Source organism: Pseudonaja textilis, chromosome 1 (assembly GCF_049901715.1).
Source record: "Pseudonaja textilis isolate UNSWEBS1 chromosome 1, rPseTex1.2, whole genome shotgun sequence".
NCBI lineage: Eukaryota > Metazoa > Chordata > Lepidosauria > Squamata > Elapidae > Pseudonaja > Pseudonaja textilis.
In genome coordinates, this window is record NC_141990.1 from 84,421,261 (window position 1) to 84,440,825 (window position 19,565).

The 19,565-nt window shown below is 36.5% G+C and overlaps 1 protein-coding gene across 7 annotated transcripts in view; it reads right to left on the bottom strand.

Annotated features, from left to right (window-relative positions):
- UTRN (utrophin) overlaps positions 1–19,565 on the bottom strand; it is a 353,724-nt gene that overhangs the window by 254,027 nt on the left and 80,132 nt on the right. For 5 of the 7 annotated variants that reach the window (XM_087939867.1, XM_087939877.1, XM_087939858.1 and 2 more), the window contains exons 15-25: positions 18,201–18,308; positions 16,884–17,063; positions 16,527–16,696; positions 15,377–15,500; positions 14,208–14,295; positions 12,088–12,323; positions 11,187–11,367; positions 8,608–8,753; positions 6,955–7,167; positions 3,319–3,432; positions 779–925 (exon numbers count right to left, since the gene is read on the bottom strand). In XM_087939867.1, coding sequence (XP_087795993.1) covers positions 779–925; positions 3,319–3,432; positions 6,955–7,167; positions 8,608–8,753; positions 11,187–11,367; positions 12,088–12,323; positions 14,208–14,295; positions 15,377–15,500; positions 16,527–16,696; positions 16,884–17,063; positions 18,201–18,308 — 1,707 coding nt within the window. The remainder of the gene's footprint in view (positions 1–778; positions 926–3,318; positions 3,433–6,954; positions 7,168–8,607; positions 8,754–11,186; positions 11,368–12,087; positions 12,324–14,207; positions 14,296–15,376; positions 15,501–16,526; positions 16,697–16,883; positions 17,064–18,200; positions 18,309–19,565) is intronic. The other 2 variants (XM_087939884.1, XM_087939871.1) reach the window with 1 other exon arrangement.

Genomic DNA, 19,565 nt, shown 5'->3' on the forward strand with positions numbered 1-19,565 from the left:
TCAAATACTTGTTACAAGTATTTATATTTCTAGCATTTCACACAAGAATAACCCATTACTAACACTCTCAGTTGCACTTCTTCCTACTGAGTATGTTCGCAAATCCAGTCCAGAATATAAACTGACTAATCTGAAAGAATAATGATGTCATTTTTTGATATTTTCTAAACAGCATAAGGGATGCAAGGAAAAAGTGCTCTAATGTAGCTATATTCTTATCATTTAGATGATATGCAAATAATGAAAATTGCCTATCAGTATAAACAGCAACAATACCAGTTAAAACAAAATAGCTCATTGGATATATTTTCTGATGAGAATCTCAAACAGATGAGAATTTGAGCCTGACAGCATCATCTATCTAGCAAGATAAAGATAAAACTTGAACTGAAAACATCCCAGAGCCTAATTTACACTACAACAAACTTATAGCCCTCCAGCTGAATTAGTGTATAACTGCCATCCAGCAGTAAATAATATTGGGAGGTGGAATTCATCCCATTTTACCATATTAAATTATAGCACAGTACATTAGTTCTATAGTTTAAAAATTAAATTGGTTATATTATAAAATTGATGGTTTTTCATAGAGAAATGTAAAGGCATTTATTTAGTTTGTATTTCTATTTAGGCACTTGTAAATGTAAAAATGGGATTTTATATGTTGAAAATAAAATAGGATACCTGATATTATATGACTGCAATGCATGTAACAATGCTACTACTTGGGTGCAATGACAGATATGAAAATGCAAGACTAATAGTACCAAGAACCAACCTGCTTGCTTAGTTTGTCCCACTGGGATTGAATGTCTGTCAGTTTGGATTTCACCCAAGCATTAACAGGCTGGCCTCTTAAAGAAGACTCTATTTCCTTCATCTCTTTTAGAGACAATTCAATTTTTTCCATTTCAATAATAAACAGCTGTTAATAAATGGGAAAAAAAATATGTTAACAGCTATCTCCAAAGATACAACTTGATATGTTGCTTATTTCGGAGACATTTTATGGATTTCAAAGACTTATTATGTTTGAAAAAAACAATTAACAAAGCAACTGAATACATGCACACAGAGAGGGGAGGGAGGGGGAAAGAGGGGGGAGGTGTCTTTTTATTTGAATGAGGTTACAAGGTGCTTTTTCATATCATATTAACCAGAGGTGAGCAACTCCTTAAGCACATTTTACACTCTAATATTGAACCACTAAAATTTGGTGGCAAAATGACCATTTATTAATGATAGGATTTTTATCCTTGGAAGGAGATTTAACTGATAAATGGTTACTTAATCCTTAGCTCGTTAAAAAGAAAACTTTTCTGGGTGCACATAAGATGCCTAATGATAAAGTTAATGATAAAATCATTTTAAAATGTCAGTGTTCATACAGCACACATAGCAGAAATAAACTGCAACACCATGCTAACCAAGTTAATAGCTACAATCCAAAGATCAGTATAAATAAATAAAACAAGCTTCTCTTTTACTTCTTTTACTATAAATTTATTTATATACATCAGTAATCCCTATCACTTAACACCAAAGGTGAATAATAACAGTAAGGTGTCTATTAAACACAAGAAAGTAGGTAATAAGCATTGGATTTATCTACCTCCCTGTGACCAGAGAAATTCAATACTGATCAAACCCATGTAAAATTCATGATATTCTTGGTGACTGACATAGCTGCAAAATTAGCTACATCTAATTTAAACTAGCACTGATACCAACAACTATGCTACAATCGTGACCTACCTGAAAGCTCATTCCAAAGATACAAGTTTCAGCTGATCATAAAACTCCTATCTTTGATAGAGTAAGCATTAGATGATCTGTATGCTACAGTTTTTCAACTTTTGATTCCAGATATGTGACAGCCCAACTGACCAATTTAAAAAGAAACAATTTTATGAAATACAAGATGAAATACAAGAACTGCACTAATTCAGTTCCGTTTTGGAAATGAGGGCAGACTTCAGCAACTAAAAGAAAGTATGGATGAGAATGGATGCGCTATTCACTAATCATGTTTCTCTTTCTGTGAGCCCCCATACTGGAGACCCATGAATTAAAACCATGCATCTGGAAACCAGAAGAACCCTATTTACTGCCCAGAGAAAAGATACCATCATATTTAGGGTTTATATGTGGAGAGCTTGCCATATGCTTAGTGGTGCCCTGCTAAAAGTCTTGCTTCTGAAACATTAATAAAATTGCATTAATTCATCCAAAGGGGGACTTTTTTTTTCAGCACATTCTCCAACCAGACTGTAACTGATTTGGCTTGTAAAAAAAAAAAGATGATCCAAGCGTCCCCAGGGTTCAAAGGCGGGTACAACTGAAATTAAGCAAGCCCAGATCTGTCAAGCCACTCATCAGACCTACATCATTATTGTTACCTTGCAAGTGCAGACTAGGATCAGAAAGATCTAATAGCTCTAATAAACTGCTTTTAATTAAAGGAGGGGAGGATTTTCTTAGGAAAATTTCCCTCTAAGAAAAAAAAAGTGATGGTAACCAGATGTGCCAAAGAGAATGAGCATAAAAATACAAAATGCTAAAAAAAAGTCTATATTCTTTTTCTAAACATGTACTCATAACAATTAAGATATTTATGGGCAGCATCAGTGAGATACTTTGGATAGCCAATCAGAACTATGCTACATATAGTTGAATGGATTCCACCTACGTCCATGGTGGCTAGCCTTTTTGGGCTCACCTGCCAGCACCCAGGAGGAAATGTGCACAGCCCCCCATGCCCCCTGCACATGCACGTGTGATCCCCCCGCCACCCCCTTACCTGCACTGCGCCTCCCACCTGTTTTTTGGCCTGTTTGAAGCCTTTTTCGGCCTGCCAGAGGCTTGAGGGATGCCTCTGCAGGCTTTGCAGGCCGAAAAATGGGCCCATTTCATCACTTCCGGTATTTCCGGAAATACCGGAAGTGAGGCAACGGGCCTATTTTTCGGCCTTAAGACTCTGGCAGGCCAAAAAAGGCCCGAAAATCAGCTGGGAGGTATGCACATGCACAGTGAGGTAAGTTTATTTGGGAATCATGTGCCCGCACAAATGACTCTGCATGCCACCTGTGGCACACATGCCATAGGTTCGCCATCGCGGACCTATGACATACATAAAAAGAGACTTCCTTCTTCCATCTTGCATTTGCATTATTACTCTGCATTCACAAATTGAAAATGTAGCAATAATAGCTCCTTGATAACAGAAGTTTCATGAACTCTTCTTCACAATGTTTAGATACAGTCAAGGAATAAACAAAAGGGGCATATGCCATAGTATAATAAATTGATGAATCTTACCATGCATTGATCAAGCTGTCTCTGAAGACCTTCAGGTTCTGTTTGCTTGATTTGGTCTTTCATTAGGAAATCTTTCACAGAATCCAGCCACCTCTGAACTACTTTTGAATCAGCCTGAATATAATATAGGAAAGTTAATGTTTTGTAATGTGACGTATTACTCAAATGACAAATACTCAATTGTTAGTAGTTGCCATGTAAATTTTAAAAATGCAAATATCTGCTCATAACATTTTATTAGGTTCATATAAATATTTGTTAACCAAAAATCCAACTACAGAGATATTGTTTTTTTGATGATACAGAGTAGTAACTACAGTAAACAGGGAAAAAACAATTTCTGAGAGTTACGTCAATAGTAGACTTACAACTCTTTAGATCAGGGGTCTTCAAACTTGACAGCTTTAAGACTTGTGGACTTCAACTCCCAGAATTCCACCTCCAGTCATGCTAGTTCAGGAATTCTGGGAGTTGAAGTCCACAAGTCTTAAACTTGCCAAGTTTGAAGACCCTTGCTTTAGACTCATACCTTGTAACTGAGCAAGGACCAGAGTCGTATTTCACTAAATTAGAAAAACATGTGACCAAAATTATAATTTTGTATTACATTTATGTAGGATTATTTATTTAAATGATTTACACAGCTTTCAATCTCACAAATGCAAGTCCGGGCATCTAGCAATAGGTTAAAAGCCAAGAGCAACAGCAGCCCAAAATGATTAAAAGCAACTGTAATAAAAATCAAATGCAATATGCCTAAAGTTAAAAAAAAAAATCTTCCCGTTGCAAATCAAATAGTAGGCAAGCAAAGTGACTAGCTTCGCCTAACCATCTGGCCCCAATGCTTCAGGGAAAAGCCAAGACTTTGAAACCTTAGGTTATGGCCATCCAGACCTCATGGAGCTCAGCAGGTTCCATGACATATAAAGCACATTTCTTACATCTCCCATTCATAGAAGTAAGTGGAATATGTTGACCCTGTTAGATCTGGTGGGTGAAAATAAATGGAGACAAACAATCCAGCATACAACCTGGCCCTGTCAAATGTAGGTTCTATAGTTCCTGTCTGCTTTAGAATGGACATTAGGGTATACCTTCTTTTGTAAATACTTTCTTTCACTAAACATCTGGACTTTTTTTCCTCTATAATTTTGCTTAGTCATTGTCTTGAATCCTTACAGCAGTGGTCTCCAATCTTTTCAGCTCCCCAGACCAGCAGCATGGGATGATTTAACATGTGTATCCGCCACTTGCACAAATGGAACTTTGTGTGCTCACCCGATGCTTGCGCGGCCCAGTTCTCAATGGGCCATAGACCAGTACCAGTCCGTGGACCAGGGGTTGGGTACTCCTGCCTTAAAGAACCTGCTAGTACTCTAGTGGAGACTGGGTGGCAGAACTCTGAGCTCACAGTATCAAAGATTTTCTCCAGTTTATCAGGGTTAACAGATTCATTGAATAACACTACTGACCTGCATAGAGTCTTATTAAATCAGGGGACTTTATTTGACAGATGCCTAGAATAATGCTCACAATACCCTGCAATGTTCTTCTGGACCTTCCTTAGTAGAAGTGACCAGATTCCTTTACACAAGGCTGCCAACTAGTTCTCCATAAATGTAATAAAGATAGAAAAATCACTGAGTTTTGCTGCTCTTATTGCCATGAGGTAATCCTTAAGAAAGGCTCTCAATCACACTTTACCAGTTTCACTGTTTTCCTTCAGCAGGATTATGGGTGCTTCTTATGCCAATTCATCTCCTGGAGCTCCTCTGAAAACCAATGCAGGTTCCAGGATACAAGGACATAGAAGGGCCACGCAAGTACAGTTCGGTCCAGGGCTATTGTTCCTCTCTCATTCCAAGCAACAGTTAAAGCCTCAGACATGCACCAGAACGACACATATTGTGTTCACATTGAGAATTAAATTCTGAGCTATTTTAGGCTACTGTAAGAAATTTTAGAAATGCTACCGATGGAATTTAAGAGTGTTTTTCATTGTTTTCAATGATTATGTGATCATATTGACATGTTCTGCCTTGTTTGTCCAGTTCTTGTATTTTTAGCTCTATCTCCAATTTTTATTATTTTTCAGCTTCATTTATGAAGTGTGTCCAAAACTGATGGAACATACTATATATTCCCCAAAATATTTACTCTATTTTTAGAATGGAGGTCTTTATATACTAATATTTACACAGTGTTAAAAGAATTATTTTAGGGTTAAATACTCCTTATGGACCATTAGCACTGGACTCTCCTAAGTCTATCTGTTAATTTTTCACTTTTTGACTCAACTGCATTTAAGACACATTTTTTCCTGTTGTTGAAAACCCACCCTTGGATTTATCCATCCCTTCTAAATATTGTCAGAATGTTATTCTACCATTTGCTTCTAGGTCTCTAGTTTACCCCACTAATTGCTTATATCTTGACTGTCATCTGTTTCTCCTATTAGTTTCCATTTTCCCTTTCCATGTATTGTCCTCACCAAAATATGTTTTTTTCTGATTCTCAAAGTCAAAGGTATTTATTCTTATTCACTCTAACTACTGCTTCCTTTGATGTTTCATAACTTCCATATCTACTAATATCTTCATCCAATCAAACTGATGAGAGACAAATTCATATGATTATATGCGATTATATGATCTCGCAAATAGTCCATTGAACTTCACTTCAAATAACACCTCTGAGTCCCCTGTGAGCTACTTCACAGATACCCTTCAAAAATAAAAATAATGCACTCCAGAGGTGGTATTCAGCAGATTCTGATCAGTTCTGGAGAACCGGTAGCAGAAATTTTAAGTAGTTCAGACAACCAGCAAATTCTACCTCTGACTGGAGATTTTACGGTATCCCTCCCCTGCCACGCCCACCAAGCCAGCTCACAGAACCGGTAGTAAAAAAAATTGAATCCCACCACTGGTGCACTCATATTAGAGGTCAAATGATTAATGTTACACCATTATCAAGAGTGCCTAATATAGCAGTGTGAATACTGTGTGAATATAGAAGCCCTGGACCTCTGGAACTATTCTGTGATTGCACCAATGACACGCTTTCATAATTGCAAATGTGCCAACTGGCCCAGAAAGGTGTTGGACCATTATTTTAGTCTATTATCGATTCTCTCATTACACTGCATGCATGAACCCTGTTTTACAGAAACAGTTAATATTCATTGTCATTCCTCAGCAGAGAGTAGAAAACAATCGTGTAGGAAATAAATGTTTTAAATGTCAGTTAATAAATCAAGCCTCATTTTCTCAATTAAATAGTTGATTAAATGGTTGGAAACCATTCAGGTCATCTTTCATTAAATTTTATATTTTCAGGCAGTAAACAACATTCATTGTTACCAACTAGATATAAAATGTTAAACTTTCTCAAGAGCTACTAAAATAATTTATTTCTGCTTATTCTGTTTTTAGATTGACTCTCCACATATTGTTATTTTTCCCAGTCAACTGCAATCACTTCTGGCTGCAGAATGATTGATTCATATAATTGACATACCATTTGAATTCATATAAACAGGTGCTAACATTATAGCTTTCTGCAAAATATAAATTAATTTGAGGACGAATATTATATTTACAAGAAAGTAGTTAAACAAAAGTTATTTCTAGTTACCTCAAATGTCCTCAATTTGGAAACAGTTTCTTCCAATAAGTGAACATCTTTAGAAATCTTTAGTTTCAATTTGTCCCTGTATCCTTGAAAACATTTCAATTCTTGCTTGTATAGTTTTGACTTTTCAGCAGAAATATGCTTCTCCAATACTTGTGTGTCTGCAACAAGTTTATCAACCATGCCTTTTTGATTTTCTAGGGTTTCACAAACCATCTGCAGGGAATAAATATAAAAAATATTAATTATATTTATATAAAATGGTGCTTCTTCATATGTTCTATCCTATAAAATGTATTTGATTTATTGGCATAATGGAATTGACCTTTGTATCAAATTAGGATGTTGTCCAGTGACAAAGTGAAAGTTTTATTGTATAATTAAAAGCTTTTAATAATATTGAACTAGCCCCAAACCCTGATTCTTGTATTGACATCTTATGTTGATTTTTAGACAGCAGTTTACAATAAAAATGGTTGGAGGTATGCCTCTCATTCCATCCACCTTCAACATTTGAAAATCTAAAACTAAATTCTATGCACAACCCTAGCCACTGACATCAAAAGGACAATTAACTAACAATTAATTCTTAAGTATAAGAATTCTAACCCAAGATGGAAAAGCCCAGATAAAATAAATCCTGACTTGCTAACAATGCATTTCAACAATTTCTTTAAGAGCTTTTCTTGAACTTAACTTTCTCCTTATTAAAGGTCTCAACCATTTTTTCCAACACTGACAGATTATTTTGGGTATTGTCACAGAATCACCCATTCTCAGCAACTTTACCTGCTAGAAATGGGATAGCTTTGTACTTTAGTTTAAAATAACTTCAATTAATTTATCTATGGAGATTCTCAGTCATTTAGGTCAAGGTTGTCCCAAAAGTGCTTTTTTTCAAAAGGCAACTGGACTTTTTTCAAAAAGCAACTGGCTTCTTGGATGAGAGGTTAAACATCTTCAAGGGAAAACAAACTCCAGTTGCCTTTTGAAAAAAGCACCTTTGATTCAACTGATTTAGTAAAGACATTGCCTTAATATATCTATGTTTTTATTTGACCTATAGGAGAACCAATTTCATATTTTGTTTTGATCACATCAGAAATAAGTTAGACTCGTGTTGCTTAAATCTTCATTTTTGCCAGTCATTTGGAATCTGCCAAATGACTAGATGCACCATCACATAAATTAGCATTTCCGTACTGCATTATTATTTTTTCTTAAATGGGTTGTGATCTGCTTAATCCCAGCTAACCACCACTACCACCACCCCAATATTTATTTGCACTTGCAAACTGACAGCTCTGCAAGGAAATTATTATTCTGGCTACTTAAAGTATTTAGCTAATGCTTCCTAAATATTCTAAAGCTTTGTTTATATAAGAAACGTTTGTCAAAAAGTATTTTGGATGCAGCCTTCATTGTGTCTGCATTTCTGCATTCCATGTCTCTGTTCGTGCTCTGTCACTGAGCAGCAGTTTTCACACATAAACCTTTTATTTGAAAAAAATGTAGAAGACAATCAAACTTTCTACCCACATCCCAACATTAGTCACCAGAGATAAAAATCTAATGTGATAAAGACATGAAACCAATCCTTCAGTATTCTGCTTCATCTGAACTTAGAATTTAATCAAGTGCCAAAAAGAAACATACCTTCATCTGCTGCAAGGCTTTTTCAACCTGAGTCAAGTCATTTACTGAATTCATGATGGAGTGCACTTTGCTTTCCAATTCATTCACCTCATCCTTAATTTTTTTCAAAGAATCCAAGTAAGTCTTGGGGGGATGACTTTCAAGTTCTGCATTTAAAGTAAGCATTTAAAGTCAAGTTAACAACTTGCTTATACAATTTGAACCAAAAATATAAAATAAAAATGCAATATAACCTAGCAGAAATGTTGGTCCACAGTACATACAGTCTTTTTCAATTATAGATAATTACTATGTGAAAACATTTTTTAAAAGTTTCTTGTGGCAAATGTATACAAACTGCTTCCTAAAACTTTTGCAAAGCCACTGCAATAACAGGACTCCGATACGTGTTAGTTTACACATATCATCTCAGGCCAACATTCTCCTCCCAATAAGAGTCAGGAGGAGCTCTGATCTGGAAGTAATCAGGTTGAAGAAAGCTAATGCACAATGTAGTATTGATTTTTCTTTATAATTCAAAATACAGAGTAGTTATATGACAGCTGGAATCACATTAAGGTTGGAGTCTATCAACAGAAAAGCTGGATTAGAAGCCAAGCAGTTTCATCTGTGGACATAAATCTGAACAATTGAATTTTTGATTCAAAAAACCCTCAACTGTACCATGAATCCCTGCAGAAGAGTGTATTGTAGATCTACATTTTAAAGACCAATTACTTGGATGACTGATGTCAAATAATGGTTGCAGGCAGCCTTGCCAGGGTGTCTCTTCTATGAATTTTCACTATAAATAGCTGTTCTATGATGCGCTGCTGCTCTGTTTAATTCAGTTCTGAATGTATGCTAATATTGATAGGATTTGATTATGATCCAGAATGGCTTACAGAACTGGTTACTCCCTGTTTTCTGGGGATCTTTGGCAGCTAGCATTGAAAGAAACATCTGCAGTACTGGTCGTTTACATAAATGTTAATCAACTCTCAGAGCTATGTCTGTTTGATCTGTTTGTTTTATCGACCGCAACTGAGCAAATTAGTGGCTGTGTATCCTAAGTAATGAATTCAGATTTAAACTTGTCATATGTTTTTCTTCCTCTTCACTTTTCCTTCAAAATTGTTGGGGGAAAAAAGATGCTTCAATTGTTTATCTTTGTATTTGACAATTTGTCAAGGAGGGTTATGATAAGATGTTTCTCGGTGATTGTATGGAAATCTGAAATATTCAAATTATTAAATTCTAATAAGAAGGATCACCTTCTGCTATTTATAAAAATCAATATCCAATTAATAATTCAAATGTAACTGCTACATTATTCTTTTTATTTTCTTGTTTTCCTTTTTTGGTAAATTTTACTTCAATCCAAGCTTCTATTTTCCTAAATGTAAAATATAAAATTTAAATGTAAAATATTTAAAATATATTTTGAAGGTGAGTTTATTTGCTTTTGTTGTTCTACATACCTTAAACAAAACTTGTGCATTCAGCTGACATAAAAACTTAATTAGGGGTGTATTAACTAGACAGCTAATTTGGTATAATGATTAAGGTTAATATTAGCAACCTATAAGGACAAAAAGGACAACCTATAAGGACAAAAAGGACAACCTATAAGGACAAAAAGGCAACAAATTCACAAAAAAATCAAAACAATGGGCAGAATCCATGTTCTCTTCCAAAGCAGAAGAAGATTCTGTGAGTGGAACCCTCTTTTCACAAGAAAAAAAACCCCTCTGAATCTGAGCATTAAAAAATCAATGGGGAATTGCAAGCATACTTAACCTGCATGAAAGAAAAGCTGTCTCGACCTAAGGCAGCATTGAGCAGTAATAACTTCAAGCGTCTTGACATTTGGGTTTTACTAGAATGTTTTATTGACACTGACATTTTCTGTGTTTATTGTTGAATTTAAGTAATACATTTTATATGTGTGATTTTTGTTTAGTTGCCCAAGGCAGACATTTAGTCTGATAGGGTATACATTAAGCCATCATAACAAACGATGCTCCTTAAGACTTCCTATTCAAGGTCAACAAAAATGAAGACAGTTCTTATGTTTTAGACATACGGGATGTCTTGAAGATTGAACTCTGACATAAGAGAAAGTGCTTAATAGAACACAGAAGACAAAAGTAAACTTCGCCAATTTAGACAGTCATCTTTACTCCCACTCTGTCTAAGTCCTTTGAGCACACCAAAGAGACGATCAATACAATCATAAGAAAAAAGGAGCATTATATAGATAAGGACATGTACATGTTTTGACATCACCTAGGAAATTCCATACTCTCTCTTTTCGCCAGCCTTTGGAATGATCTGCTTAATAAATTCATTCATTCCAGAAAAGCCCCAATCTAGATGACGCTGGGAGGACGGTGGTGTAGAAGATATTTCTGACATTACAAGAAGAAGGCCAAACAATTTCTTCCCTTTTAAGATTATGCTTGTGGTTATTTACATAGCCTTTGCCAAAACCTAAGATGAAAGCAGCCCCAGTTGCGAGGCTTTTGCTCCTAGCAAAAGCGGAAACCTAAGACGATACAAAGGAGAGGAAGGGAGATTTTATAAAAATCAAAGCACACCTCTCTTCAGTTTCTGCAGAAGAAGTTCTAGTTCCTGCTGGGCAGAACTGAAGTGGCTGTTCAAAGAGCAAAAGCTATCTTCAATAAAGTCTGGAGCAGCAGGGTGAGATGTCAGCTCCTTGCACTTGATCTTCAGGTGTTCCATTTGAGGAGTCAGACTTAAGAGGTTTGTGAGTTCCCCCTTAGAAAGAAAGAGTGCCAACATTGGTTATTTTTAACATTAACATGTTTAAAGACTGCAAGAACCTCATTTCTTTAGCAGTTTACAAATATGATTAAAATTACAATATAAAATAATAAAACAGCAACAACTGTTCAGGTAAAAATATCATCCCTGTCACTATCATTGTCATAATAGTATAATAACAAATGCAAATAAGACCACAGCAAAACAGCCTTCATTAAGTCCGAAATGCATCCTTATAATAACTAGAGCAATACTATTTTATTTATTTGTCAATCGCTTACAAGACAATAGGTTTAAGTATAAACATGAGTAAGAATACAGGAAATAGGTACGAATAAATAGGGACAATAGGACAGAGACGGTAGGCATGATGGTGCACTTACGCACGCCCCTTACAGACCTCTTAGGAATGGGGTGAGGTCAATAGTGGATAGTTTGAGGTTAAAGAAGTGGGGGTTAGAGGATGTAACTATTGTCCATCTAAGTGCTAGAAAGACCGTAATACAAACTCCAGATAAACCTCTCTAACCAGAACATTCCACAGATGAAGAACCGCAACAGAAAATGCTTTTCCTCTTAGGTGGTACACCAGAACCGACCTTTTCAAGATCATGTTCAAGTCCAGGCATACAAATATGAGACAACGACTGTACTCTAGCAGTACAGGTCAAACATAAATAACTGCATTTGGTGCACCAAGGTTGTTGAGCTTACCTGGCACGACTCCTGTAGCACTGCTAATGGTTGATCCTCAACTGCAGAATTGTCTTGCAGCCATGCTTCTTTCTCGCTCACAGACTTATCGAGCTTACCCAATTCACTAAAGTAAATATTGATTTCATCCTGATATTGAACTTTTCTTGCTACTTCCTCCAAGTAGCAAGCAGCCCCTTTCCACTCTGCCAAGAGCCTCTTAAGGGCGTTGCCTGTTTCTTCAGTAGGAAGCCCTTCTGAACAAAGATAACAAATCAATTGTACAAGTTGCAATGCATGAAAGATTTTATTTCAGCTATATTCCAGATATAAATACTAAACAGTGGTGGGACTCATCTCCAGGGGGGATGAGTCTGCCTATCGAGATGAGGTAGACTGGGTGCTTTCGTGGTGTGGAGACAATAACTTGGTCCTCAACACCAATAAGACCAAGGAGCTTATAGTGGACTATAGAAAGAACAGATCAGACATCCAGCCCTTGCTTATCAATGGAGACGAAGTGGAGCAAGTGGCCAGTTTTAAGTTTCTGGGTGTTACCCTAAAAGAGGACCTGACCTGGGGTGCTCACACTGCAGCACTGATCAAAAGGGCCCAGCAGAGATTATACTACCTGAGACTTCTCAGAAAACAACTGAATGAAAAACTGCTGGTGACCTTCTACCACCGCACCATAGAGAGTATTTTAACTTACTGCACCTCTGTATGGTTTGCCAATTGAACAGTGGCAGATAGAACAGCACTCCCGAAGGTTAATATAATTGCCCAGAAGATCTTTGGTTGCCCTCTCCCCTCTTTGGAAGAGCTTTATACCGCCCGCTGCCTTAAGAAAGCTCAAAACATTCTCAAGGATCCATCTCATCCTGGGCACCCTTTTTTTCAACTATTACCTTCTGGTAGACGGTACAGAATAATAAAAACAAGGGCAAATAGGCTGAGAAGCAGCTTCTGTCCCAGGGCAGTAGCTCTTTTGAATTCTGCTGTATAGTGCAGTGTTGGTGCGGTGTCAGGAGTTTTCAGTTCAATGTGTGGAGGGTGAAGGATGTGTGTTTGTGTTTTATTTTCAATGTGCACTGAAGATGGTATTTGATTTCGTTATATGAGGTGCAATGACAATAAAGTAAAGTAAAGTAATCTAAATCAAAATTTTTAGCCACAGGTTTGTGATGGATTAGTTCACTTATCGTTCTAGGACACAGTAGGCTAGTTCATAACTAAACAAACAAACAACACATTATGGCTAAGCATCATGAAAGGGACAGGTCAAACAATATCTTTTTAATAAAGCATATTTATATTTTGCAACCATCATTTGACACATGGCTTCATTTAACTAAACTCTCACTTCTTAATGAAAAGAACAAAAGCAGACAAAAACATTGTTGTAAGTGTACATTTGCATTAAGAAATTACACGAAAGCTTAAGACTGATCAACATGAATACATGGATATTAGCAAGGGGAAAAAGTCACAAATCTTTTCCTTATTAGGCATCATTCTCTGTATTAACCTGTGATCTGGATGTTGAAATCTTCTAACTGGTTTAATTAAAAACCAGACAATGTTAATAAAGGCTGTGTGGCTGCCTGAATTTTGCTGGGTCAATGCCATCAAAATATTCCAAATTTCATTGGGAAACTAAATCCTGTTTTTTCCTGCATAGTTTCTGGTTCCTTCCTATTTACATTTTTTGCTTTGAACAACTTGAGAGAAGAACACAGCTTGACAATGAGAAACTTATCTGAATTCCAGATATTACTAAACTAAAACTCCCAGAATCCCTCACCTCTGACATGATCATGGGATCACTGGACCAAAACAAAAGTTCAGTTAGTTCCTGCTGTGTTGCCTCTGAGCTGTCGAGATGTTTGCCACAAAACAGATCACTTTTACCTCTGAAGATGCCAGCCACTGTTACTGGCAAAACATCAAAACACTAGATAATTAGAACATAGTCTATATAGCCCGGACACCCATCACTATTAAATTATAACTAGCATTGTCACAAATTTCCATTAACACACATCCAGATGGATTCATACTTTCTAAAAATTCCAAATATTAACAAGAGAAAGTAATTGAAAAGACATGCGCTTCTCACTTCCATTATATCATAACATTACCTTTTCCCATTTGGTCTAGCAGATTTTCTGCAGTCTGTTTCAATTCATTCAACATTTTCTCTTTTTCCACTCTTTCTTTCTTTATTGCCTATAAATCAAAGCCATAAAACTTAAAGTGAAAACCTAAACATTTAAAAATTCCACTAAGCAAACCCTTAGTGACCCTTTTTTCCACCTCTGCATTTCGTAACTAGTAATTCTAATTTTTCAGTAGAATTAAAACACTAAATAATAAACTAGATGAAGATGCATTTACTGTATATCAAAATACTTTCTGCTTAGGTCATATTTTCATAAAATCACCATACATCACAAGCTGAAAATTAATTACGTTTTCAAACACCATATTCTCAGATGTTTACATCTTTTTGAGCATCTTATTACACTCTGAAACTCCACTGTCAGCCAATTATCACTTATTAAATAATCTTTACTTAAACTTAACATTGTGTCTGCAGATTAGCCATTGATTTTTCTGTCTCTCTCTGATGCTACTGTGACACGTAGAGCAAATCAGAGTGACAGAAAACTTAAATGAGTCTTTGTAAAATAATGTGTCAGGATCCTTGTAAACAAGCTGTTCTGGTTCATGGGAAAGAATCCATTAAACTTAACAAGTGTCAAATGCTCTGGAAGTACCCTCCAAATATACTGTATATAATTATTACAGCACTATGCGTATCTCTGACAATATTTCACATAGGAAGTACCTCTGTGGTGATATTCTTAATTAGGCCTTTTAAAATTAACCTAAAACAATTATTGTCCACATTTCCATTTTTTATGTCTTCTCTCCAGAGGGTGGACCAGGAGGTTATTAGGTGTCTCTATGAGCTGAAATCATGATTTCACTTTATTTTCTGTTTTATTGAGAGAATTTCTGCAGGGTCCATATTTAAGAATAAGATTTTCTTCTTCCTTCTCCAAAGTAAAAAGGGAATTTAATACAAGCGAGGAAACCGGAAAGAAGCCAGAAATGCCTATTAAACCTCTAAGAATTGCCTGTCATAAGTAAAAGTTACTTGTAGCCAGTGGAGAATAATCATGTTAGCCAAAAATATATTTATAAAAAGAATTCAATTTAGATGAAACTTTCCGATCAGACTCTACTTCCACCTATTAGCAAAACAATGTACTCACAGAAAATGCCTTCCCATTTTTCTCTTTACCTTCAGTTTTTCCTTCATGCCTGAAGTCTCTCTCATCTTCTTGTACTCTTTGATCTCTATGGCCTGAATGGCAGCTTTTGATTTTAAAATCCCATTCAACAACTCGGCAATTTCAACATCAAGCCTAGCGTAAGAAGCAGAACAATGTTTGGAATCATTTCTCCTCCCATTCAAAACTCAAATATCTTAAAGCATTTTAATAATATTTTCCCTTCCCCAATCTTCCAGTTAAACCATTAACTAACATTTCCTAGATTTTTTTTTTTTTTTTGGGGGAGACATTTTGTCTTGAAGAAAATAATTACGTTCTTACTATATTCTCCACTTTACTGTTCCTCATCCTAAAAGTAGTATCTTCAACTTGCTAACTCCTTCAAATATATATCCCTGAGAGTTCCATAATTTCCAAACATAATAATGGGAGAAAACCATATATTCAAACCATATATTATCCTATATTCAGCTAAACCACAGGTGTCAAACTTGCCATGTCACGTTGTCATCATGTGACATTTCACAATGGAGCTGGGCAGGCGTGGCCTGCGCATAAGGCATCCGGCCCACGGGCTGCCACTTTGACAGCTCTGAGTTAGACAACTGGCAGGCCAAGAAAGTGAAAGCGCAGAAATGATTGCAAGTTACTTTTATTTCCTGAAAAATGGCAGCAAGAGGATTCTTACAGCTGTAATTGCCCCACCCCTCATCCCCATGACCAAAGAAGATGGCTGTACTTTGAAATTAGGGAGAAGCAATGAGATGAACAACATCCATTAAAGAGTTAAAGCAGCTTGTCCAGTGCTCCCTCCCCAATGTTAATTCTAAAGCAACTGGCTGCTTTCATTTGTAATCAACACATGCATAAAGTAAAAATAACCTGAGGTAGATTCTGGGCTGTCTTGATTTTCTTAACATCAATTAGTTGAATTAACTCAGTTAACTCACCACATTAAACCACAAGCCAAGTTAACACACTGGCTTCATGTACACACTAAACAAAAAGAGGTGTGTCAAGAAGGGACCACACCCAATGTGTGAAGGAAAAAATGGATCAGCCTATAAGGGAAAGTAATGGCATTGCAATTAAAGAAAATAGTTTGTCCTATGTTCAGTGAGAAAGAAATGATGTTCCCAGACCAAGAAGTCATCTTACTTTTTTCTCATTTCAGTATCCAGGCCAGTTTGCCGCCTCCTTGGTAGAGGTGGTGGAGATTGTTCCATTTGGCTAGCCTGGGCTGTCTTTTGTTTCTCAACAAAGATTGTTTCGGTGAGAACATTCTGAGAAATCTGGGGCATTCCAACTTTTACAATTGCCTCAGTAACCTAAAGGAACAATGGAGACAGGGGTCAATCTTAATCAAATGAAGCTTAAAAAAAATTCCAAAAAAACAACAACAACAATGAATGACAACTTTGTTTAAATCACAAATGTAATTAATGGAAGCACAACATTCATATCCAAATGAAGCCCCAACCAAAACAGAAAGAGAAGGTAGTATTTGGATAGTACCTGATTAGAGTAATCCTCAAGTTTCTGAACTAAGTTGTCCCATCTCTGCGTGAGTTCTTCAAGATTACTGTCAATTTTTTTTAATGCCTTCTTGTTGTTCAGGAGCTGTGCCAAATCATGGGCCATCTCATTCAGCTGCTCTAACATCTGGCGCTTCTTTCCCATGTCTTCTTTCAGACTCTGACAGTGAAAACACAATAGCCATGCCATTTTAGAGAAATGTCTTTTGCTCAGATTTCCCACAGGAACAGCAACTTTCTTAGAATATAAGATGTTTGTAAATTTGTAAATTCTAACAGAATAGGAATTATGGACAGAGAAAGATGAGTTTCCAGAACATTCATATCCATTTCACCCGAGGCTATTTATTTTGAATACTTGCAAGAATAGCCTATTTTCCAATGGGCTGTATCCAAATTCACAACCAACATACTGAAAATATGGGAACTGAAGCCCAATACGGATAGTCCTGACTTACCAACTGCAATGGGGAGTGGTGATGTGGTGACTCCATCACTAAGCAATGCAATTGTAAAAAGTGAAACATCATGGAACCATGATCAAATTTCAGTGTCAGTTCCGGTTGTGATAATTAGCCAAATCACCCACAATTGCTAAGCATGATGTCACATGATCATGACTTGTCATTTCCTGCTGGTTTCCCCAATGACTTTACTTGTTGGAAGCGAACTGTGAAGGTTGCAAATGGTGATCATGTGACCTAGGACTCTGCAATCATAGTAAATGCACTGTGCTGCCAAGCACCCAAATCACAACCACCTGAAATAGCCTAAGTTTGAAGAGCAGTTGTAAGACTTTTTTTCAATATTTTTGTAACTTTAAATGACTGCTGATCAAGGCAGTCAATAAGTGAGGACGAGCTATATATCTGGGAAATAGGAGGTTTGGAGAGATGAGGCTGCAATGTTATTTTGGGTGGTTACAGAAATAATGAGTTCCAGGCTACTATTACCATTCAGAGGTTCCACTGCATTGAACCTTGGAAATATTAGTAGAATTTCCCACATAAGAAGAGATCTTGCCATTTAAAACATTATGGGTAATATCACTACAAAGGCATTCCTTGAGTAAAAACCAAAATTGTTTCAGAGTGTGGGAAAGTTCTTGATCATGATCTATGCCTGCAACAGACACAACATGCCTTAATTCTCATTTTCTCTCCCTCCCTCCCTTCTTTCCTTCCTTCCTTCTCTCTCTCTCTCCCACCCTCTCCCTCTATGTTATATCTGATAATTAAGGTTTAATTGTTTATTTATTAATTTATTAGATTTACAATACAAAGAAAGTAATACTTACTGCCAGCTTTTGGACATTTGCACCCAGCTCTGTTTGATCTTTAAAGTTGCATGTCTGTATTCTGCTTAAAGCCTCTTCTTTTTCAACCAACCAGGCTTTCAACATACACTGAGAAAAAAAGTACATCCACAAATATACTTAATTAATTCCCCTATATTTTACATATCACCACCACTGCATCATGCATAAGCAAGAAGACCCCAGAATCATAACAATAATCAATCTGCCCTTTAAGTTACAATCACAGAAAATTATGGGTTGTTTCAACATAATAGGTATTATGCTACATGCAGCAGCTATGATTGGTTAGGAATGTCTTACAACTCAATTGCTAGATATTCATGATATAATAGCAATAGCACTTAGAATTATATACAGCTTCAGCGCTTTGCAACCCTCTCTAAGCCCTTCCCAAACTTGTTGGCCACCAGGCCGCATGAATAGCTGACCAGTGTGTTCACATGTGCACACATGCATGCACACCCCACTTACACGAGCGTCACTGGCAAGCACTGCTCACTCACAGCCCTGTTTGTGTGTACTCGCAGCCCCATTTGCATGCACATGTAAAGGCGCCTGCCCCTTCCACTCAAGCTGTCAACCCAGAAAGGTTGGGGAACTCTGCTCTAAATGTTTACAGAGTCAGCCTATTGCCCCCAACAATCTGGGTCCTCATTTTACCAACCTTGGAAAGATGGAAAACTGAGTCAACCTTGAGCCAGTCCGGATTGAACTCCAGGCAGTGAGAATGAGAATTAGCCTGCAGTACTGCATTCTAATCACCGTGTCACCATAGCATTAAATCCAATCCAAACAAAAATTATGAAAGGATATAATTCAGAGAAAGCAAAATGAAATCCCCCCTCAAATATTAAATCCCTATTTTCTACTCTGTTTATTCCTACTCAACAACAGGAAAATGAGGTCGGTGATAAACTCTGGTAAATCTTAATTTTCATGGATGAGATTGAGTAAATGGTAATTTTTCTTAGGTCCTTGGGAGACAAGCAGGATAAAAATGTACACGGGAGGAAAAAGGAGAACCTGAAACTATGAAAACACGGATAAAATGGAGTAATAAGAGGTAAGATTTTATTGTGAATCTTAAGACCAGACCTTTCATTTTCTTCTATATAAGCAAATGTTTTGTTCCCCATTCATTTTTTTGAACCAAGTTATGGCAAGGATCAGTCTTCTTTTCATCCTGATGCTGGTTGGCTCAGTCTTCCCAAACACTTTTTTTTAAAGTTATTAACTGTCATTAACCTTAAAGTTATCTTTAAGTTAATTCAATTAATTATGTTTGATCCTCACATTATTTATAGCAGGAGAGGCAAGATATCTCATACTGCAGTAGCATTATTC